General features: G+C 43.2%; 2 protein-coding genes across 4 annotated transcripts in view; one reads left to right on the top strand and one right to left on the bottom strand.

Annotated features, from left to right (window-relative positions):
• Window positions 1–3949, bottom strand: part of CFAP43 (cilia and flagella associated protein 43) — a 73115-nt gene extending 69166 nt beyond the window's left edge. For both annotated transcript variants that reach the window (XM_083182057.1, XM_083182059.1), the window contains exons 1-3: window positions 3306–3949; window positions 1824–2077; window positions 1489–1585 (exon numbers count right to left, since the gene is read on the bottom strand). In XM_083182057.1, the coding sequence (XP_083038183.1) occupies window positions 1489–1585; window positions 1824–2077; window positions 3306–3337 (383 nt within the window). In that variant the 5' untranslated portion in view covers window positions 3338–3949. The remainder of the gene's footprint in view (window positions 1–1488; window positions 1586–1823; window positions 2078–3305) is intronic.
• On the top strand, window positions 3577–22152 carry KIAA1191 (KIAA1191 ortholog). 2 transcript variants are annotated; one of them, XM_083182064.1, is made up of 9 exons: window positions 3577–3741; window positions 5962–6070; window positions 6232–6316; window positions 7650–7840; window positions 8673–8790; window positions 12308–12432; window positions 16069–16172; window positions 19440–19558; window positions 20527–22152. In XM_083182064.1, the coding sequence occupies exons 3-9, from the start codon at window positions 6289–6291 to the stop codon at window positions 20736–20738; spliced, it is 897 nt and encodes a 298-aa protein (XP_083038190.1). In that variant the 5' UTR covers window positions 3577–3741; window positions 5962–6070; window positions 6232–6288; the 3' UTR covers window positions 20739–22152. The 2 variants fall into 2 exon arrangements, with proteins under 2 accessions (XP_083038190.1, XP_083038191.1); XM_083182065.1 differs by lacking the exon at window positions 7650–7840 and having other exon boundaries at window positions 3578–3741.
• Window positions 22153–25099: the final 2947 nt, after the last annotated feature.

Genomic DNA, 25099 nt, shown 5'->3' with positions numbered 1-25099 from the left:
AGACGCTTCTGCGTCTCAGACAGATGTAGTGCCTCTCTTCCGGAGGAGAGGGGATCATGCGGGTGCCGGAGCTGTGTGAGAGGCGCTCACTAGGCTTGCCAGGGACGATGGGGACAGAGCTGCAGCTCCCGGGGCAGTACGGTGACTAGCTGCCTGACGTCAACACTACGCTGACTGCGCAGGGCTGCCGCAGAGTTACTACCCTGACTGCGCTAGACAAATAAGGCAGCCGTTGGGCTATGCTGATAACGTCGCTTCAATCGTAGAGTAGGCTGCCGCCGTGAAACTACACAAGTACCCAGTATATAAATACATTGCGTTACTGAATACAATTCTACAAAATAAAAACTGATAAGAGACCTAAGATACAGTAGTTATTGACTTGAGGAGAATTAACATTATATGTTCATTAAACAAAGAACATTGGGCCTTATTCTAGTTCACTCTTTCTGACAAAATCGTTCTTAGATGGACAAAACCATGTGCACTGCAGGTGGGGAAGATGTAACTTTTGCAGAGAGAATTAGATTTGGGTGGGTTTTACTTCAAAGTGAGATCCATATTGCAGTGTAAAAATAAAGCAGCCAGTATTTACCCTGCACAGAAACAAAATAACTCACCCAAATCTAATTCTCTCTGCACATTTTACATCTTCCCCCCTGCAGTGCACATGGTTTTGTCCATCTAAGAAGGATTTTGTCAAAAAGAGTGAACTAGAATAAGGCCCATTGTGCTAAACCCGCAAAGTGGTCACGTTCCATTAACGTGGTGTATGTAAAATAAGACACATTAGCGAGGGGCTAATAGAAATGTGGAGGAAATGCAAAAGGCTAAGGGCCGCATTTATGAACTAATATTTGCGGCTAAATCCCCGAAAACACCCGTTTTCGGGGGTTAACTGCAAATATTAAGTGTCCCCCTAATGTATCACAGGGGACCGCAGCAGGAATCTCCGATCCCTGCTGCGATCACCCCCAGCAACATCGCCGCCCGCATCCCCCATAGGTTTCTATGGGGGATGCGAAGCTGCCCGATGTATCAACATCGGGCAGCCCGGCATCGCACCCCTGGGCTATCGCCATTCTGATATGGGATAGCCCATTGTAGCCTATGGCTACACATCGCACAACCCGAGCGGCAGTGCGGTCAGCGGGGTCGCGGGGAGGGGTCAGCGCGTAACCGCGCATGCACAGACCCCCCAGCTTCCGGCTACAGGCATCGCAGAGACAGGCTCCTTTCCACAGCAGGTCATACATTCGGGCGAAATGATCGCATTTTACAATGCGATCCTGGGCAGTAATATTCTATCCAGATCGCATTGTAAATGCGATCAATGATAAATGGGGCCTTAGTGAGCCAATCCAGCAAATCATTGTTTTAGACGCTAAACTTAATACATTATGTTAAAATACATTTTATCTATGTTGCAATGAATTTAATTTAATCACAAAACTATACAATATAAAATAATGTTGTGTGTTTTCTTACCAGATTGTGAGCAGGTGATCAGGAGCAGACGAGTAACTTCCTAAGTAGTGTCCTGAATGACTAAACGCTAGTAAAGAGTACTCCAGCTCTGCTCCCTCTGTAAACGTGAAGAGATCAGGTTTGTTAAATATAAATACAACAGAGAATATCATGTTCTTGACAGACCTAATACATCACAGGTATAACTGTGCTACTTGTGTATGTATCAGAACATAGGTCACCCTGCTGGCACCTTACTACAGTTTCACTCTTCCCTTAACCAGCAATAATGCGAAATGCTCCACCATTTTCTCTCAAAATGTTACATGTTCTGTCCTCTATCATTGACAGTATACCTATCAGTTCTGCTCTTTTTACAAATCCTGGGAAGGTATATATGTATATATTCGGTTGAAGCTTCTGGTCAGTAAATGCCACCACTTCTGCGCATGTATTAAGAGCGAATGCTCCGATACTCCCAGAAGAACACTGCAGCACTGACTGCTTTCTTGTCTCTGTGTCAGTAAATACTATAAAGTTCCCACATGGGTAGCACACTGTATTGTGGTTGATAAAAGTAACATGCTTCTGATTGATTCCCTGCATCCATCTGAAAAGATACAAATAAAGTAATTATGAACAACACATAAGAACACACATGTACACACAGGGTGAGGCAAAAAAGAAAAAAAAGAAGTCACAAAAAAGGTTAACAATAGAGGCATAGTAAATACTATTCAAAATTGTAGTACATAATGCAAAAGTTTTTTTTTCAGTTATCTTTGAACTTGATCTTGTCCAGATAGTGGCCTTCATTCATGATACAGGTTGAGTATCCCGTATCCGAATATCCGTTATCCGAATTATTCCGAAAACCATACATTCCAGAAAGTGGACAAAAAATTTTTTTGGGGCTAAAAACTTACTGGGGACATCTGTAACAGCACTAGTGAGTGAATGATATGTAACTGGCACTATATATGTACAAGACAATGATTGCTTGGCATTTATATTCAGTGCCTGAGATAGTACACACATTTTGTTTCATGTTTTGAAACCTTGTTTTATGCACAAACAAAATATATTTGTGTTTATTTCATGTGTTTGATGTATATGTACAACATAAATGCAAGATACCTCAAGATACATCATTGAAATATTAAAATATTCCGAAATACGGAATAATCCGTTATCCAAAATTCTCCTGGTCCCGAGCATTTTGGATAAGGGATACTCAACCTGTACTAATATTTGGACAATATGAAGTCTACACAGCCAACTGGGCCATCTGATAGCTGGTCTGCATACATTGACCATTAATGAACCGAAGGCTGTTATATGCCAGCAAATTATATCATATTTAAAACCAATTGAAAATAAACTCTATTTCATGAACTTTTAGATTATGCACTAACTTTTTGTTAATTTTTGTTAGCCTTTGTTTATTTGCCTCATCCCATATTTCTCTGTTTCTAAACATGGTTGGTTTTACTTTGGTTTCCTATAAAATGTGTAATTTATTCTGCAGAAAAATACGACCTTAGTGTGAATTTGCATTTACTAACAGCTTGTGCACTAAACTGCCCTTTGCACCACTAAATATCAGTTCTTAATCCAATCCAACATCAGTGATGGAAGAGTGATACCTTTTGACTGACTGTTGGGGTCTCCCAATAAAGTCTCACCATCACCCACATTATTTCTATAATATACCCATTATCTTTTTGGGGGAGTCCACAATTAATTTCAGAAAATAACGTTGAATGGTTTCCTGTGTGCACTGCAAGTGCATCTGCGAATGTGCTAATAACCACACACATGTGGTGTAGAGCATATACCTGACTTCAAGCGAGCAGCCGGGGGACGCCATGGTAATCCCGGGGACCCTGAGATCAGGATACTCTCGCAAACTCGATCCTCACGAAAGTTTACGCCGGTTGCTAGGAAACCCTATACATCGTATTCCATTGGCCGGGCATCCTGTGCCGGACTATCGGAGCATTTCTGCGCATGACAAATCTGATTCCCCAAACAAAGATGGCTACATCAGCCCCGTGACGTCACTAACTAGGGGCGCATGCGCTCAATCTTTTCCTCCGGGCACCGCCTCGCGCATGTGCAGTGCGCTTCATTATTGGTCGCCATTCTACAGCAGATAATGGCTTCTTTCCTCGCTGATGTAGCCGGCAGCTTTTGTTGTCACTGCACGTCCCGAGAAAGAGGAGATATAGGCGGTTGTTAGTGTACAAGCTGTCGGGAGCAGTCGCTCTGCAGGTGAGGGGGATGGGTATCCGTTTCGCGGTATGGCAGGAGCAGCCTGCTCTGGGCAGTGTCCCCTTCCCTCGGACTGGGAAGCTTCATCCTGGCCACCTGGCGTCCCACAGGGTCCCGCCACCACGTCACCAACTAATGGCAATAATGGGGTGTTGCCACGTTGCGGTGGCAGTGCCAGCTGTGCCCCGGCGCATCCTTTCACAGTCCCTAATCTGTTATGTCCCCTCCATCACTGCCTCTAATGTACCGCTACCCTGCCTGCTCCTCACATAGCGCTGCGCTGGTCACACACCAGAGGCTCCCGATTTAGGTGTTTGCGGGAAACCGGGTTGGTGGTACACAGGACCAATGTACCAATTCAAATTATTTATGGGCACTGTAATGGGCAACATCAGTGCTGGTGCCTGGCAATCATAACTTGTAGACAAACTGAAGCGACTAATTTTCCTTACCACATAGTCGACACTAGGCATGACATATAAACACATTCTACTTAATTTAATATTTATTTCTCAAAAAAAAAAACCTTTATCCTCGGTGGGTCCTGTGAAAGAAATTGTGATACTGTAGTACGCAGTCATTTGGTGTGTTCGGGAACCTCTGGTTTACACACTGATTTATTCATATTGCACTTGCTCCGATGTTAACCTAGTACAGAGTTGGGATGTGTCATCTCATATTGCTGCTCCTCTCCCAAATGTAGAGGCATGTTTGACACCACAATCCCCTTCCTGAATGTGGAGGCATGTGTGACTGCTCCTCCATACCTTTTCCGAATGCGGGGGCATGTGCAGCACCACATAATATAAATATATATATATATATATATATATATATATATATATATATATATATATATATATATATAGAGATGCTGAACGGCTGGCACTCTCAGGATTTTGTAAATCATATGAAATTCATTCAAAGAAGATACCGACACAAGGGTATGGTGTCAACGTTTCGGGCTGTGTGCCCTTTATCAAGACATATGTCTTGATAAAGGGCACACAGCCCGAAACGTTGACACCATACCCTTGTGTCGGTATCTTCTTTGAATGAATTTCATATGATTTACAAAATCCTGAGAGTGCCAGCCGTTCAGCATCTCTACATTACCCTGCTCACACAGGGTCAGCAAGGCACCCAGGTCGCTGATTTATACAGCGAGTGCCAGGAACTCTCCTACTATATATATATATATATATATATATATATATATATATATATATATATATATATATATATATATATATATATATATATATATATATATATATATATATATATATATATCTCTATCTATATCTATCTATATATATATATATATATCTTTTTTTACTTTTATAGCTTAACTTGTGTGTAGTGTATAATGATCACAAAAACCTAAACAAAAAAATTGAATTCCTTTGCCTTATACCTACATATGTTTATTACAAAATGCACTATTTGTGGCATCATCCTTCAGGAACAACAATATTTTGGGGGATTTTAGAGCTCTACAGACTCGTAGTAATGTCCCTGGACTTAAGCGGTAGGAATGCTAGGGACCTTCCTGATAAGGTCCCATGACTGTGGTGGGTAAGCCAATACTTTGCCGAAAATGATGCAAATAACCTCAGTTCTACTGTCTGCAGAATTGAGCACAAATATTCTAATAATTATTGTTTGGAGTGTACACCAGCGGTTTGCTTTCTTGTGTGTGGCACTACAAGTCTCAGCACGGTAGAGCCTCTCATGTTTAAAGTTAGGTCCTGTAGTCCAGGCCATATAATGTGATAATTTGTGCTCGACGGTGTCTAAGTCAAGCACTATTGGTTAACAGGCAGAAAGAAGGCCGACACTGGCAAAAGGTGTGTTTTTTTTTTTTTTTTTTTTTTTTAAAGAGACTTGTTCATACTTTACTATCCCAGTAGGCATAGAGGGAGAATATATAATAATGTTCCAAGCGCAGCAAGGAGATGTGGTATACTAATAAGGTATCCATGTCCATGACACCAAAAAACTTGAAACTCGTTATGACTTTTTTCCATGTTGACCTATTGACTTTCAACCAATAGTGGTTGACCTAATGATCCTCACCCTGGGTGTTAAGCTACAACAATGTTTCATGTTGCTTTTCTGCAGCATAAAGAAGTTTAATTGGTTTCTACATAAGGTGAGGGGCAGGGAGTAATGCTTCATGTTGCTAACGTATGCTGACCTTCTCTATTTGGTTTTCAGGTACCCTGCATGGACTACTCTGGCACTCCTTCTGGGTTTTTGCTCTATTTGCACTATGTCCATTTGTGACACCTCTCATTCCACTTAATCTCTGTTACACAGTGGCCTGGTAAGATCTTACTTCATTCTCCTGTCGATTTGCTTGTTCCAGAAGAGCTAAAGCCACATCCTGCTGACTGATACTGTTAAGTGAGATGTAGCTTCAGATCATTCATGTTTTGTATGACTTGCCTTTTCCTTCAGCAGTAAATAGATGCTTGTTTTTACCAGGTAACATCAATTGTTTTCTGGAATTCCATAGAAAAAAGGCAGCGTCTGTAATCAGTCATGGCATCAAGACAACCTGAAGTACCTGGTAACCTACTTTCTTATTAATCATGGTACTCCATGAAAAGCAGCAATTGTTCTATAGTGTGGATCTGGTGTACAGCAGACAAAACGTCTAGCATGTGAAGGTCATGTCTGAATGAAGTGGACTATTATTTAGTGCGCATACAACAGTAAATACATTAGAATGCAATTTGGTTCTCTGCTTACTATTTTACTGAAAAAGCCATATTCTTTCTACGCCCAGCCTCTGCCATTTGTGATGGGTGCTCAGATGTCATGGTGCATGATTTTTATGAAGCGCCAGAGACTAGACCAATCCTAGTGGTTTTACTGTGCTCTTTCAATGCTGTGATTTTGGGTCCAACATAAGTTGTCGGGTACTGGGGGACTCTTATCACTCAAGAAGGGTTTATTCCATATCTGTATATATCATTGCATGGCTGCCACTTCACTTGTTTCTCCGATAGGTCCAAATTATCTTTTTTTTTGGCCAGGCTTCCTTCCAAAATGTTGATGACGGGGCTTCCCATTAATCTTTTTTATACAAGTTCCCCAAACAACCTAGGGAAAAAGTGCTCGCTTAGTATCTTTCAGTTACATTTGCACTTCTTGCTATCAAAGTTAGCCCCACAGTTGTTTGTCGCTATGTTGTTTTGGACCCCCAGAGAATTGTTCTAACAGCTTTTGTGGGCTGTGTTTGCACTTAGTCATCTCCTGCTGCACTAAGAGGGTGCCCATACATAGGCCCAACTTCTCTGAGACACAAGCCGGATCTGTATTCCTCAGATGAGCTCCATCTGCCTTTGCACTTGATATGCCATTTTTTCCATGTGATTCAGCATGTGAGAGCGGGGGAATTTGGAGGTGATACACTGGGGGTGCTAATAAAGCACCTGCGATATGTAGCTGGTGGTCCGCTATCTTTATGTGCTGCACATAAGATCTCCAGGATCCGATGCACACGGGAGTGAGCATCGGATCCAATCGAATGTCAAATGCCCCCGATTTGGGCCGATGGATATCGACTCGTTTTGTCAGTCTAGTCAAATTGGACCTCTGTATGGGCACCTAAAGTGCCTCATGGCCAGGTCTCCTTGGTGGCCAAATTGTGTGTCCATAAATGGGGGGGGGGGCTTTTGTATGTGTGCATAGTTGTTTGTTAATTGTATGTGCTTGTAAATATTTTTATCTGCATTCCAAGATGGCAAGGTAAGGTCATTATGACTTTTACTTTCTTTTCAAACTGAATTTTAAGTAAAAATAAAGCCAAGAAGTATATGTGGAAAGAATAGTGAGGCATACTTGTATAGCTGTGTCTAGGTGATCTCTGTAGTAAGTAGCTGGCTCTTTATCCCCAGCCATTGAGCACGGCTCCGGTGGGCTTCTAGGAAAAATGTCCCTGCCTATTGGGATGCACCGTCGAGCTTTCAGCTATGACGATGCTCTGGAGGATACAGCACCAATGACACCACCCCCATCGGATATGTGCAGTAACATCTTGTGGAGGAACCCTGTAATTCCAGAACGTAAATACCAGAAGCTGTCTAAGGTATGCTGGGGGGATCCTCCTGTATGGGGGACACTGGAGCGGTGTAATGTTTGCTGGGGTAGAGCCTCCTGTATGAGGGCGGAGGACCGGGGAGCTGAGAATTATACAGTGGGCTGAGACACATATAGTGAGCCATACTGATGTTAGCAGGATTTAGTAGCAATAGAAATCTGCATTGAATTGGGTTAAAGACAGTGACAACTGTGATTTCTTAAACGTCTGTGACGTATAATACTTAATTACATAATATAGTAACCAGAAGTATTTCGTTGTATTGTCGTGTTCTACAGTAGAGATCCTTGTAGCCTTTGGACCAGTAATTGCCCAAAATAACTTTGATTGAATTGCCCATGAGATGCCCCCTCTTTCTCTGACATACCTATGTTAATTTTGATGTTTTGAAAGTAGTGGAACTTTGTGTCCTGTCAGAAGTAACATCCATACCTCATGCCTCATTGGTAGTACTAGTTTCTATTGTGTTTTATAGGCAATATTCTTATGGTTTGATCAATGCACAATCTGATTGCTGGCCACTGTTCAATCTCTCATTATGTGTATGGGAATCTCTGCAGTATTGATGTTGGGATGACATCTAAGCCTAACCATATGTCTGTCAAAACCCAAAACTCGCTGCTATGGAAAAAATCTGGGGTATATAGTTACAGGATGTCTGATTAGTATAACAGGATAACCGTATGGGTGTTACTGGTTGTAGAGGAAGAAGTGCAATGAAAACCTGCTGTAAAATGAGTTATAATATATTGCCCCCTCTTCTCATAACATTATTCCATGCCCATTCTTCTCTCCATACATTTTCCATTGTTTTGAGCAGGTTGAGGATGGGGATCATAGCATGCCCCCACCTACTTTGCCCCATTCCTCTTCCATTGAGAAGGCCCCTGTGGTGAAAGCCAAAGCAACCTCTATCATCATGAATTCTCTAATGACAAGTAAGGACGTATCTTTGTTTTTCTTCCCTGCTGTGCACTAGTTATTAGTAGATGTGCTGTGACAAGGACACTCACTATAATGCTGCCCATACATATGTGAGATATCGCATACAATCCTTCGATTTCGACCACATCTGGTCGATAAATCGAATGATTATGTGCATTTTTAAGGGGACATTCGACGGGATGCGCGGGCACGCCGGTCGAATGTCTGGTCTCAAGATCTTGTGTGCTGCACATAATATCTATTGAATCACAAGAGCGATCGCATGTGGTTTTAACCACATGTGACCCGCAGGTGGGTGGGCGGAGGAAACGCATTTTCATTGGCGTGGGTATGGGGAGAGGGGGCCGGGGGGACCGCTGGCGCGTGGGAGACGGCGGGCAGAGGGCGGTGTTATGAAGCGCTAGCGGGTGGCGGGGGTCTGTCAGCGGTGGCGGCAGAAGTGTTTAAAACACTGGGCAGCCCTCTGATTGGCTGAGCTATCTCAGCCAATTAGAGGGCTGCCCAGTGTTTAAACAATTCTGTCGCCACCACTGACTGACCCCCGCCGCAGCGCTAGCGCTTCTTGCGCTACATAACGCCGCCCTCTTCCAGCACCAGATGTGCCATCTCAAGATGGCATGCGACATCGGGTGCTGCAAAGGGGACACTTTAGCACCACAAGATGCGATCGGGTTTGACGCGCACTGAATCCGATCACACATGTATGGGCAGCATCAGACTGCTGATTGCTTCTGTTTGATGGACTGATGCTATAAACCTGAGTAAATCTCTTCATAGTAAACCTTTAAGTTGCTTTAGTTTATATGTAAATTATCTTTTTTTTTTCTTTGATCAACTGCTGCAAATGGAGCTTTATAGCGAAGCAGTGAAATACTGTATGTCATTAGACATCCCAGAAAGCTTAGTCAATAGGCATGTGATATAAAAGCAATGCATAGTCGTTATTCCCCACCACCCACTTTAGATGAAGTTCCTATTTTATACGCGTTACACACATTTCTATCCAAATCCTGACCCTTTTATATCGCACCACATTCTACAGTACTTCATCTCATTTCTGCATTCTCTTTACTCCATAACTCTTCCAACCTATTTATCCTTCCTCTGCATGCACACTTTATCATTCCTGCCATACTGTCACCTACAGTATGCTCTCCCATTGTACATTATTATGTACCCTTAATCACTTAGCTGCTATCATATCATTAAACCTAAACTCTATAGGTGCCCACACACTAGAACAATTTTTTTTCCGATAAATTGGCCGATATCGGTCTGATGCGCGCTCCCGTGGATCTTTTGCTGAATCTTCTGATCTTACGTGCTGCACAAAAGATCCGAAGATTTAACAAAAGATCCATAGGAACGCACACTGGATCTTAAGAAAAATCTTTGGTAAAGATGTGCACTTGCCTGAAATCTTTTGTCCAGGACGGACAAAAGATTTCAAGGCTAATTTATGCGACATCTTACGATCGCAGATCTTTCTAGTGTGTGGGCACCTTAAAAGTAACTCCTATTCTCTCACTGTCATTGTGCGCCTCTACTAACTGTACATTATTCCTATGCGGAGAACCCTTGACCTACATAGGCAGAGACCCTTAACTGGAGAGAAACTAACCGGCGATCATTCACAAGATTAAATTTGCTCTAGAATGCCTGGACATGGAGAGCTCATTACTGCTACATTTGGTGGAGAAGGACAAATGTACATGCACACACTCATGGATAAACAACCACCTAGGATATGTCAATTGCTGCTGTCCTGTGACTGAGTAGCAACTTGGTACTAAAAGATTAAGATCAAATGGCAAACTAGATTGTGAGAGAACTTCTCAAAACCACATAGATGTGGGGTAGTGGTCCTAGGTCCTAGTCATAACTTCCACATCCATTGTAACATAACTGAGAAAAGGGAGGTTTAATAGGACTGGGGTGTCCAAGCTGGGAAAGAAAGCAGAATACTAGCACACTGTGCTTGCAATAGTAAATACTTTCCTGGTATTATATATTTCTATTGTAGCATTTACCGTTCTACTTCAGAGCTGCAGGTGGTACCGTTATCAGCGTTTTCATACTGAAACATGCCTACTTCTTTGTTTTCTCAGTGCGTGTTTTGCTTTTTGTCCTGGTTTTTTCCACCCTTCCCCTATCTTATGCCAGCACAGTCTTTTGGAGCCCCCAGTGACGTCTGTTCAGCAGTTTGTGCTTATTGCCATCTGTCCTATGTTTATTCTGTAACAGGCTGCAGATCTTTCATAATCAGTATAATTGTTCATCTGATGGAAATAGTTTTGATTACATTTAAATGTGAAATATACAGTGTCTCTGTTTGCAGACTAGCAGAGGTTATGTGGTGTCTAATATAGGGCATCATGCATGTTTTATGTGGGTTTCTTTCATTGCATCTTGTGCATTTCTTGAGTGCTTTATTATTGTAATGACACAAATCATAGCTCCCTATTAGTATTTTCCTCTAACCAGGATTGAACAGACCCCCGCCCCCCAATCTATCATTTGCAGCAGTTGGATCAAATACATTTTTCAACATTTTATATTGCTCATACATTCCACACCACTTAAGTTCCTGCCCCAATTAGGAATGCTATTTTATTTATATTGTGTGTTTCTTTTAGTTTTTTTTTTGTCCACCTTTTACAAGACCAGTAAATAACAGTTGAACTGGTGGTGGCTATAAACTGGTTTGGGCATCTTTAGATCTGGTGGCTCCCTTGAGAACAGCGGAAGGTACACTATTGTGTCGTTAGAAAAACACTGCTCTAGTCTCTGGGATGGTCTCCAATGTAGTTATGGTTGTACTCCGTAGTGTGTTCGTCCCCTACATTCTTAAGCTGGCCATGCACTTATACGATTTGGGACATTTTGACCTGACTTCCCTTAAAATTTCAAATTGTATGTTTTTAATTCCGATCTGATGCACGGTCCTGTGCACATCGGATGGGAGGTTGAAAATGCTGCAAGTAGGATCCCGCAGGCCTTGCTGGGGTCACATACGATACATTGCATGCATTCCTGCTGCCTGATAAGCTGCTGGGTGGTTCAAGGGGGATTGTGTGCCACTTCAGAGAAGTCTCACCAGTGTATGGGGGGCCTTTAACTTAGTCTTATTATTAATGCACATTTTATTATCGATATGTCAATGATCCCTAACCGTACTGTCAATGATCCCTAACCGTACAGCCTTTGTCCTTGTTCTTCTCACCATGCCATATGAAGATTTTCTGTTTTTGTTAATGAATGATGATACAGGTTCATTCTAACAAAAGCATTGTAACCAATTGTGAAAGAAACAATTTTTTAAATACAATAGTTATTATATATAATAACTATTTTATATAATAGCTATTTTTATTTGTCTTGTTTAAGTGCTCATTTGCAATGTGTCCAGTATGTGTCTGCATGTTTATCTGCTCCAGAAGTAAGGCTCCAGTCAGTCTCTGGCTGTTGCACCTGCCTGAAAGCTGTGTGTGCAAATGTCTCCCATTTCAGAGCATACACAAGAGAGTATTCAGCGATTCGAGCAGCAGGCCGGCCTCAGGGATGCTGGATATACTCCACACAAAGGCCTCACTGCCGAAGAGACCAAGTACCATCGCGTGGCGGAGGCCCTGCATGTAAGACTTGTGGCTTGCCCTCTGCCCCCTTACCTTTATGCTGCTGCCTGGATTGTGCACCTCGCCTTATGGTGATGCTGTGAAGAAAACCAACTGTGCTTTGCTTGCTGCTTCTATCCATCTCCTCCAGTGTGGCGGTGTACTCCTTAATTGTACTGTTTGCATGTCTCATGGGGTGGTGTAGATGTTCGTGTTCCCAGGGGGCTTTAATTGTGTGTGTGTGTGTGTGTGTGTGTGTGTGAATAAGAAGATCTTAACAACTGTAACAAGAAGTCAACGTTTCGAAGCCTTTTATTATGGCTTCTTCATCAGGACATATACCTGTCCTGATGAAGAAGCCATAATAAAAGGCTTCGAAACTTTGACTTCTTGTTACAGTTGTTAAGATCTTCTTATTTATCGTGTGCCGCCATCACCCAGTTATTGGGGGACACATGAAAATTAGTGCGGTGGTAATAGTAACTTATTGGGTATAGATCATTGGATAGACAGCAACTAGGTCGGCAGTCAAAAGGTCGACATGGGGCTTCTCACTTTTTTTTTTTAACCCGGATGTCGACATGGTCACTAAAAAGGAACACCAAGTCCCCTCGCTGTGCTCCGAACACTATTTTACTCTCCCACCATGCCCTAGTGGACGGTAGGGCATGAAATACCGCCTGTCGGCTCAAAAAAAAAAAAGTCAAAAACCCCATGTCCACCTAATGCTTGTGTTGGCATTGTGGGGTGGACCTAATGACTTATTCCAACTTATCATATCCTAAGTGCATTTCTATTACTACAATATAGGAATGTAAACCTGGCTGCCGTGGGCGTACACCCATATTGCCGATTCCGATCTTGCCTAACCACTTTTCTGCCCATACTGCTCGGGAATTAATGGACCTGTTTAATTCCGTTGAACCGGCTTCTTCCACATGTATTTATCAATGTGGCTTATAATGCAATTTCCTTAAGGCTTTCCATGTTGCAGCCAATTTGGGCCACATGTGGCCCGATATTACATCCTCTGTGGTCAGCGTAGGGTGACTATATAATTACTTTTTAGATGGAAATCTAGGGTGTTGTGTGAACATTGCACATGCATCACATGTTTTCTCTTAAGATAATTGTTTGTTTTGTATCTTACTTGATGTACACATGCTAAGTCTTTGATCTTAAGGTGCCCACCCACTAGAATGATTTAATTTTTTTGGTCGCTCGGCGGATTTTACCGCGAATCAGCCGATATTGATCGGATGCGCGCTCCCAAGGATCTTTTGCTGAATCTTCTGATCCTACATGGTGCATGAAAGATCAGAAGATTTAGCAAAAGATCAATATGAACGCACATGGGATCTTAAGAGACGTCTTTGAAGATGTGCATTTGCCTGAAATATTTTGTCCAGGACGGACAAAAGATTTTCAAGGCTAATTTATGAGCACATCTTAAGAGCACAGATCTTTCTAGTGTGTGGCCACAGTAAGTCTGTCCCACTGTATAGAACAGCTAGCGGCGAAATGACAAAGGATCAAAGTGAATTGTGACTGGTGTGGATCATTATGTTGACCACAGGAGGGTCGACATTGGGAAGGTTGACATGTTTTTTTTGTCCTGAATATTGACAATGTCTAACCCTGTATCGGTGCACCGCACGGCTCGCTGCGCTTGCCATGCTTCAGGCGCGGTGCCTTGCTGCGCCTGAAGTGCACCTAGTGGATGGTAGGGCATGAAATACCGCCTGTCGGCTCAACAAAAACAGTGAAAAACCCATGTCGACCTTTTGACTGTCGACAGAGTACATATCATGATATCAAAACGAGGCGCTTTGAAATGAGTGTGCTTTTACCAAGCACTTTTGACTGTCGACCTTCCCTGTGTCGAACTAATGACTATGTTGAGCCATGTTGACCGAATGCATGTCAACCTTCCTGTGGTCAAGCTAGTGGGCCTATACCATTGTGACACCGCTTTTTATCTTGAATGGACAAAGTAGTGGAATGGTGTTTCTATGGATGGCAACATAACTGACCCAGAAAGACCAACTGCCGTCACCTTCATATTCGGGTGTATAAAAACTAGGTTACTGCGCGATGTTGTTGAAGCCCCATGCGGGTTATAGATCATTATATAATAGTTCTAGCAAGAGTGCCGGCTGCACCTGTACAGATGCAATTTGGCATTAGTTTGTGTACTTTATTTCATAGAGTAATTGGTGACCAATGAACTGTATGTGTTTGTATGGGATTTAGCCAGTCAGAAGTACTGTGCACCTTGCTCACAGCAGAAGGCAAAAATGTTTTAAATAATGCTTAAGCTACGTATTTCTTTTGACGGCCTTTCTGTGTCTTATCTGATCAGAGCTGCTTATCTGGTTATAGTGACGGCACACATGGGCTAAATGCACTGTTATGTTTTGTCCCCTACATTCTGTGGTAGCAGCTATAAGTGCTGAATTGAAATTCCTCAGAGTGCAGCTTGTCACCTTACTCTGTTACATCAGATATGTCTCCGCCAATTACTACTGAATGGCTGGTTTCTAGTGGACTATACGGGTTTCCATCAGAAATGTTATTTCGGCTTCAAATTAAGCTTCAACTTTGTTAACCAAAAAAGCTAAGAGGGGTTGTATATAAGAGAGGGCCAGGATAAACCAGGTATTTACTGCGGAAGTAATTTGAGTGACTTTCTGTCTTAAGCTGTCTCAACACGGCCTTCACATGACTGCTGTACTCCACTTATGGAAGCTGGAACCAGGTTTTCTGGGTTGCCTCTTTTCCGTGACTTTAAAATGTACAATAAACTGGCCCTTCCAAAGCTCTTGATATGAAGAAATACAGTACATTGTAAGCTACTGCTGTAGCATGCTAGAAAACAAGTGGCATATGAGAGGATGCTATATCCGTTTGCTAAATGAGCACTGTTCCGGGTAGATAGGCCTGCCTGTAGTGCTGTCTCATTGAAAGAAAATACTTGTGGTGTTGCAGGAAGACTCATAGGATTTCTGCAGCCACATTTTCATGCACATTAACAGTTTGATGGGCCCTACACACACACACACAGAGTAATGTGTGTAGGGCAGAGGTTCCCAAACTTTCTTGAGTCACGGCACCCTAGAGTATCAGAATATTTTTCAGGGCACCCCTAGGCCAAAGTTTGTTACCAAATTAAATGAAAAAAAAGTTGTGCTTAAATGTCATCCTTAGGTACAGTTATGTGGTGAGGAACACAATTTGCTTCTGTTTCCCCACATATTTTATAACTGGAAGCCCAAGCACTGATTTTGCCTGTTTCATTGGCCATAAATAATTTGAATTGGTTCTGGACCACCAACCTGAGGCACCCCTGCAAGTGCTCCAAGGCACCCCAGGCACACAGTTTGGGAACCACTGGTGTAGGGTGACCTAGCTACGCTACGTCAGGTAGTGCTGCGCCGCTGTTGCTCAGCACACAGAGCTGACAGCCCACACACAGAGCGAGCTGTCCGCTATATGTGCTAAGTGAGCTGAAAGGTGGAGAACACTGGCAACCAGCGACATTGATGGATACTGCCCATCAATCTCAGCCAGCGACGCGCATTGCTGTCACTTTAGCCCCTACACTCACACACACATCTGAAAGTAACCAGAGAAAAGGTTTTTCTTTCCCGTTCACAGAAGTTAAAGATGCAGACTGGAGAATCCAGTGACGAGAAGCAAAGTTCATCAACTCAGTCCACTCCTTGCAGCACTCCAGGCTCCTCCCCCAAGCAGATGCGCAGGTACCATACAGTGTGCAGCTTGTCATCCAGCATGCTGGTTTTACCATAAGAATAGGATTTTCCATGTCTTCTCACAGTCGAGTGTTCCTTTAGGTGCATAGGACTGTACTCCCATTTAGCTTGGAGTACTGCTTAATTATTCAAAATTGACTATTAAATGGGGATAAGGCTTCACATAGTTCACAGCATTCCATTTGTCCGTGTAGCTGCGATATATTTAGACACCGAAAGTGACTACATGGTCCAGTTGCCTTTTCCTCCCCATGATGAGAGGAAGGGTTTAATGGTTTTGTATTGACCCAGGAATACAGCCCTGATCTTCAGAACGTAATGTATGTGTGGTTGGTGTTACTTTATAGGCTGGTGGCAATCATGCAACTAGTGCACTGATGTGGCCTTCTCTGCAGGAATCTGCGTGTTATAACAATGTTGGCGCACTCGCCAAATCTGCGCTTCACGTCTGTATCATATGTTCTACCATCCTAGTATACATCAATAGTAGTGACTGTTTAAATGTTACACTGGGTAGAGGGAAACCATTTTAGAACTTTGTTTTAAATAATGTTCTCAAATTAATGTGTAAAATTTGGTTTTCTGTGTGAGGATTGAGCAGCTTTTTTTTTTTTTTTTAAGTGTTTTTATTATTTAATATCCAACTCTCCAAAATTGCTGCACTATCAATCTGTCTTCTACATACATTGTACTGGCATTATTACTTTTTGTGCAAAAGTATTTACCTTAAGTTAAGGTATGCGACGAGATTTCAGGGCTATTTTTAGCCTTTTCCCCGACAATTAAAAAATCGCGTCCATCGCATGCCTTAAGTTAAGGCATGCGATGGATGCGATTTTACATAGGGAACAATGTTAAATGGGCCAATGGACCCGATTTTTCATTGTATACCCACCCTTATGGGTATTTAACATGAGAAATGCCGCCCCCCCCATTGTTAACGCCACCCCACAATGAACGGCAACCCGTAGTGTGGCGAGCGCAGTGAGCCCGCAAGGGGCGGCGGTACGCATCCTCCGACCTTTTCTGGTACTTGTGTATTATAGCGGCGCCCATCGCATACGGCATGCGATATCGCGCGATATTGTACAATGTCATACAATTTTAAAATTGTATGACATTGTGTATGGCATACAATGCGATGCGATTAAAAATTGTATAAGCACCCTAATGGGTGCTTAAAATGTGAAATGCACCCCCATGCCACCCCCCCACTATAAACGTGAACCCGAAGCGTGGTAAGTGCAGCGAGCCCGCGAGGGGCGGCGGTACGCGTCCTCCGACCTTTTCATTCCCCTACTATCCAAGTCGGCGTGGAGTTGAAAATAGAAAGTGTGGCGAGCGCACGCGGATACCTTCACAGGTATCGGCGTCCCCTCACGGGCTTCACAGGTATCCGCGTCCGCTTGCCACACTTTCTATTTTCAACTCCACGTGGATAGTGGGGGTATGAAAAGGTCAAAGGACGCGTACCGCCGCCCCTCGCGGGCTCGCTGCGCTCGCCACGCTTCGGGTTCACGTTTATAGTGGGGGGGTGGCGTGGGAGTGCATTTAACATTGTAAGCACCCATTTGGGTGCTTAAAAGCACCCTTTAGGGTGCTTATACAATGTTTCATCGCATAGGGGGCAAAAATCGCATCGCATGCCATCAGGTGCATGGCATGCGATGAGATAAAAACATTGCGCGATGTACATCGGGGGCGCCGCTATAATACACAAGTACCCCTTTTCTTACCCCCACTATCCACGTTGGCGCAGCGAGCCACCGAGCCCGAAGCGTGGCGAGCGGACGCTTAATACCTGTGAAGTAATGCTCGCCACACTTCGGGCACGGTGGCTTGCTGCGCTCGCCACACTATATATAAAATCAACTCCATGCCGACGTGGATAGTGGGGGTATGAAAAGGTCCGATTTGGTTGCATGCGATGCGATTTCGGGGGGTCCCGATGGACACAATTTTTAACGCTGGCGCTGTGCTAGGAAACAAGTACCACATTTTTAAAGAATGCTGCAAGAACCCTCAAACTACTCCTGTGCAATGTATATTTCAGATTTGACATTGTGTATCCAGCAGAATTTGTATATAAGGTACTTGTTTCCTATCTGGGCGCCCACGATCAAAATCGCGGTCATCGGGGGTAAAAATCGCGGTGATCGCGGTCATCGCGGGTAAAATTGGATGGTCGCGATGACCGCGATCACCGCGATTTTCCCATAGGGAACAATGTTAAAAAGGCTGATTGACCGCGATTTCACTGTAAAATGGCTCAATTGACCCGATTTGGCCATATTAACCCTGAATTAGGCCCAATTAACCCTTAAATGTCCCCCCAAATTTTTGACGCCACCCCACGATCGACGCCAACCCGAAGCGTGGCGAGCGCAGCGAGCCCGCGAGGGGCGGCGGTACGTGTCCTCCGACCTTTTCATGCCCTACTATCCACTAGGGCGTGGTGTGAGAATATAATAGTGTGGCGAGCGCAGCGAGCCACCGAGCCCGAAGCGTGGCGAGCCCCGCGAGGGGACGCGGATACCTTCACTGTGAAGGCCGCGAGGGGACGCGCATAATTGTGAAGGTATCCGCGTCCCCTCGCGGGGCTCGCCACGCTTCGGGCTCGGTGGCTCGCTGCGCTCGCCACACTATTATATTCTCACACCACGCCCTAGTGGATAGTAGGGCATGAAAAGGTCGGAGGACGCGTACCGCCGCCCCTCGCGGGCTCGCTGCGCTCGCCACGCTTCGGGTTGGCGTCGATCGTGGGGTGGCGTCAAAAATTTGGGGGGACATTTAAGGGTTAATGGGCTCTGTGGCCCATTTAACATTGATTCCTATGGCCAAATCGGGTGGATTGAGGCATTTAACAGTAAAATCGGGTCCATCGCGGCTTTTAACATTGATTCCTATGGGAAATCGTGAGCATCGCGTCGCGGGCATCGCGGGTACATTTATGGCCGGCCGCGACGCGACCGACACGATTTCCAAGTTTAACATTGGTTTCAATGGGAAATCGCGGGCATCGCGTCGGTCGCGTCGCGGCCATACATAAATGTACCCGCGATGCCCGCGACGGGCGCCCAGATAGGAAACAAGTACCGTATATAATGCAGCAAACAACAATATTTCTTATGGCTTACGTTTTTTCCGTTACTGTACCAATGGAAATATGTGTATTTGAAATGTATATTTTCACTCTACTCTCAATATGAACTGTGTTTGTGTGAGAGATCTCAATGTCTTTTGTGTTTTGCATAGATCATGGTTCAATCAGGGTTCCACCACTTCCCTTCCAGCTGGGGAGATCCAAAGCACAGAGGCAGATAAATGGAGCATGTTTGGGCCTCGTACTGTGCAGAAATCAACCACAGATCCAGGTAATTTATAGTCTTCTGTACATAGGAAACTTGCAAAAATAAAGGGAGAACAACGCACCAATGAGTACAGTATTGTAAAATATTTACTGGGAATATATGCTCACATACATCATAATAGAAGTAGAACAGCTTGCCAGCTGATGGAATATATCAGAGCATCACAAATACACGGACATACAGGTGGATGACACAGGGCACTCCAATGCGTTTTGTCACAGGTCAGACTTCCTGATGAAGTCCGACCTGTGACTAAACGGATTGGAGTTGCCTTATCCCTGACGGAGTGACGTCTGTACTACTGAATGTCCAGCTATCCGGCATCCAAATCCTGAGTGCTGTGGTGAGAGCGACTGCTTGTGTGCGCCGTTCCAGCAGTGAACTGCCCTGTGTCCTACACCTGTATGCCCGTGTATTTCTGATGCTCTGATATAGTCCATCTGCTGGCAAGCTGTTCTACCTTTTATTACGATGTATGTGAGCATATATTCACTGTAAATATTCTACAATACTATACTCTTGGTGTGCTTTGGGTGGCCATCCTGGGGGCCCCACATACTCATTGGCCACCGCCAGTTTCTATGCGGCAGGCTACTGGTTTACATACTATTTGACTGTTCTGCTATACAGCGGCTCAGCTCTCAGTCAGGGCAGAGGGGAGCTGGGAGCGCAGGCATCTGTCCCCATCTCCTGGGGGGTTTTGGAGCATTGGGTCAACATCTGAATAGTTTTTCACTTTTTTTTTTCTGTCCTGAATGTTGACATGTGCACCACGACTGTCGACCTAATGCTTGTGGCGACCTTAAGCATGTCTATCTATTTCAGGTGTCGACCTAGCCCATGTCAACCTTCAATGGTTGACTCAATGTATGTCTAACTTTTACTGTGTTGACCTAACGACTGCATACTGTAACAATCTGCACCAAGCTTTCTGGATATGTAATCGATGCTTGTTTGTACATGCCATGCAGGTGGCTTTACTGTCCAGTCTTACAAAGGAGCTCAGAAGCCAACCCCTATGGAACTGATGAAAGCCCAGGCTAACAGAATAGCAGATGACCCTTATACATTCAGACCACCAAAGCTGGAAATGCCACCATTGCTCGATGGAAATAGCAAAGTTCCCAGAGGCCACAACCTCAAGCCACGTGAGATGAACATCCTCACTCCCACTGGATTTTAAGAGGCACATCTTCCTCCATTGCAAAGTCTATTTAAAGGCAAATGAGCAGTCTTAGTAGTAGCCTTTTTCTTCTCTTTCCAGGCTCTCCTCTTGAAGTGACCACTCTGTAAAGTGCGTAATAGTAATCATCCTCTGTTCTTCAGAGGTGGAAGCTTAATGGTTTCCCTGAAATCTTATGACAAACAAGGACCAAGAACGGATACTAACGTTTCTTTCCACCCATGTAGGTCTTGCCAGAAACTCTCTTGACTTATGCATTGCTATGACTATCTTATCTGCAAATCATCCAGTGACTTACATAAGCGGTTACTAGATTAGTTGTACAGAACGGTGGTGTAGTGTAATGCAAACCTTAATACACTTGCTGCAACAGCTTCTCCCTTCCCCTACATCCTGTCATACAGCTATATCCCCATCACCCACATGCCATGCCACAAGTGTCCCTGCTAGATACTGGAACGGTCTTCACTAAACCTGTTTGGGTTTTGACACCATGTCTTGTAAATATCACAAATGATTATAATAATAAAAAAAAGGTGTCTATAGATTTTATTTGGAACGTGAGATTTGTTAGAATGCAAACCTTTCCCCCCCCTCTGTAGGAATTTTATTTGCTAATTAAGTGATGACTGGATCCGCAAATGGAACGACATGGTTCCTGTGTAAGGAGGGCACAGGCAGACTGCATCGTAATCGTCTCCTTTTTTCTGCACACCGAAAGCTTGTTTAATTTATTTGTACGTATTTTGTGTGCAGTTGTGCCTACTTTTATGGTTTCAAATAAACTTTCTTATAGGAGGCTGTGTTTGAGGCTTGTAGGTTTGTATATTTCTATCCTGTACGTTCACTGCTATTATTAAATGGAATTAATTTAATATCTATTTTACAGGTTGAATATCCCTTTATATAAATATCCGTTATCCAAATTATTTTGAAAACCTTAGTATCCAGAATGTACTTTTTATTTTTTTTTATAAAAACCTACTGGGTACATCTGTACTTGGCACTACTGGGAACATTATATGTAACTGGCACTACATATGTGCATGCAAGAGAATGACTGCTTGGCATTCAATTCAGTGCCTAAACCTATAATGTTTTAAAATCTTGTTTCATGCACAAATAAACTATATTTGTGTTTATTTCATGTGTTCGATGTGTTTATACAACACAAATGCAAGATTCATCATTCATATATAAAAATATTCCAAAATACGGCGGAATAATCAGTTATCCAAAATACTTCTGGTCCTGAGAAATTTGGATAAGGGATACGCAACCTGTACATGTGTTTTTTTTTCTGTTATGGTAATGTATGTATATAAAATCTATAAACACTCTGGAACCACATCTGAATACAAATGCAAAATAATATTAAACTGAAGTAAAACAATAAAGTACACCGCTGACTTTTTTAGATCCTCAGCATAAGCTCTTTTTATAGCCTAAAGAAGCTGTGCAATCACGAAGGGACAAGGTTTAGCGTTGTCCCACAACCTTGCTTCTCAAGATACAGCAACAGTTCCGGTTTTACTGATATCTATGTTTGAGCATAGATTGATAAATCAAAATAATTGAGGTACTAATTCAATTACCTGTGTTCAAACTGTGACTCATTTAAACCTGGACTGTTAAGCCCCTATTTGGGCTGTGCTTAGCGATGTAGTTGAGCACAGATCGCTCAGAACACATTGCTATACATACATACATACATACATACATGCTATGCACCAGCTATGTGTGCAGAGCAGTTACGGTATATTAGATCTACAATGTTTTGGTGTTTGTTGGTATGGACACCGTATTAGTGTACCGTGTGTGCCTATTATATGCTCACATGAATGGTAAAGTATGAACAACTCTTTAGTTTTTCCTGAGTTTTTTTTTTTTTAAAGGGGGGGGGGGGTGCGGTGCTGAGCGATCTGTGCTAACTCACTCTCGTGATGCTTACGTAGGTGATCTGACTAGATCTAGACTACATGCGGACAATGGAGACACCATTCCTCAGGGGGGCATACACCCTGAGCGATCTGTGCTTAATTTCTAAACTATCTGGCCAGGAAGAGGCTAAAATGCCCAGGTGTAGAGAGAAGGGGGACTAGGACAGATCCTTAGTAACCTTGGAAGAGTGAGGGCTGTAGATTTGGAAGTAGTCTGTTATGGAATAGTTAGAGAAGGAAGTGGTCTGACAGTAGCTGCAAGGATCTTATGATTCCCAAGGAGGGGATGTTATTACTGTTTTAAATGCAGTACCAGTAACTAGATGATTTGGAGACTGAAGCTCAGGATATTTTCATTAAAAAAACAAAACATTAAAGCCCCTACAAACTACCCAATCCCAGCTGATATTGGTGGCAGCAGGGGTACCAGCATTGGCAAATGCATACACACTTTCTTATGCCAGCTCAGAAGGGAGACATGGGCATGCTGCAGCATGGCCATCATTAACACACATCTCCCTCACTTGAACATGCAGGAGGGAGAGAGTCGTAAAGAAGCGCAGGAGCATGCATTGATAATGATATTCAGTATATACACTAGGCCAAACTATGGCCCCCCCTAGCCGTTGTGAAACTACACATCCCGGCATGCCTTGCCATAGTTTTAGCATCCCCGAATAGCATAATTGTGGCAAGGCATGATGGAACTTGTAGTTTCACAACAGCTGGCGGGCCATAGTGTGAACAAGCATGTACCAGGCTATATTCACAAAAATGCTCAAAGTCCTTCCTGAATGATATTGTTTACAATATTGCCTAGTGTGTATAGGGCTGAACTCAGTGAGAGGATAAGTAATAACTGGTAAGTTTGGATGTAGGCATGTAACTGGACTGCAAATAGGTCGCATAGTGAGGTAATGATCCAAATTTGGGGCAGATGGGCAAAACAAAGCTACGGGCAGATAACCCAAAGGTAGCAGAATTCAAAAGAATCCTTGTAACTGGAGACAAACAGCAAGACAATTGATCAGAAACTAAACAATAGAAATATACTTTAACTGCACTGAGATACTGGCAAGATGGTGTTTTATCATGCAGTCCATCACTGAGAAGGGAGTTTCAAGACCAGCTCTCCCTCATCAGCACTAAAGCTCTGAGAACACCAGGAAAAGCACTGAGATGAGGATGCAAATTTCTGTTATGGCAAACTGACGTCCAGTGGTGGTACCTGCGGCTACATTCCTGAGCAATGATTGAGCTACTGTACCTGATACATTCAACTGCCGAGGTTGCAATCGGGCAAGGGAAATATCACAGAGCATGGAGAGTTCTTCTCCAAAGGACATTACCTCAATGACCTTCTCAATACTAAAGTCACAGAAGGGGAGCAAAGTGAATAAGACAAAAAGGTTTATCTTGGCTTTGTAATTGCACCTGGCACTTTCAGTTCTATGATCCTGCAAAAAATAGTTGCAAGTGTTGCAATCTTATTTTGTAATAAAACTTCCCATTTCTTCATGTAACACAGTCATTCTATATTGTATACTGTTCATATGGGTGGGTGTTCTCTAATGTTCTTGCCTACCTGACCCTCTCCATGAGGGAGAAAATGCTCTGTTCCTGGACTTCCCTGGTAATGATTGCCATCACCTGTGGTGAAACACCTTTCTTATCGATTACCTAGCTCCCCACAGGTGATGGCAATCATACATTACCAGGGAAGCCCAGGAACAGAGCATTTTCTCCCTCATGTATAGGGTCCAGTAGACAAGTATGGTCTAAAAATATTTCCTGGTCGGGAAGGAAGGCATGCAGTATATGAATGACATGGTTTGACATATGTGGTATCGCAGAACAAAACCAAGAGTGACCAGCATTGACCATTAACCCTTTGGGTGGTATGCCCGGAAGTTTTCTGTGAGCAGCGGGCTGTCCCGGAAAATTTCTGGGCATACCACTAATGTGTTATAGGTGCGCGCCAGTGGTGTCCAGGTGTTCACCACCTTTTTTTATTTTTTATTTTTTGCTGCTATGCTCTCAACTCTAAAGGCCTTGAGTAAGCATTACAGAAATTGCTGAAAGTTACAAATGACAAAATTAATAAATGATTAATTTATAACAAGGTGGAAAATGTCAGGTACTCTGTCCTTCATAACATTTCCATGAAAATAATTTTGTGTATATTCTTTAGAAACACTGCAAAGCTTAAGTTTATTTCAAATTTGGTATATATATTTATATAATATCTTAGTATAAACCAGTGATGGCTAACCTTGACACTCCAACTGTTGTTGAACTACACATCCCAGCATCAGTTTTAGCATGGCCAAATAGTAAAACTGATGCAGTGCACGCTGGGAAGTGTAGTTCAACAACAGCTAGAGTGTCAACGTTAGCCATCACTGGTCTAAACCCATACAT

This window comes from Crinia signifera, chromosome 4 (assembly GCF_055691185.1).
Source record: "Crinia signifera chromosome 4, ASM5569118v1, whole genome shotgun sequence".
In the NCBI taxonomy this organism is placed as follows: Eukaryota; Metazoa; Chordata; class Amphibia; order Anura; family Myobatrachidae; genus Crinia; species Crinia signifera.
Note: the sequence above shows the minus strand (reverse complement) of the source record. Positions and strands in the feature narration are given on the sequence as shown.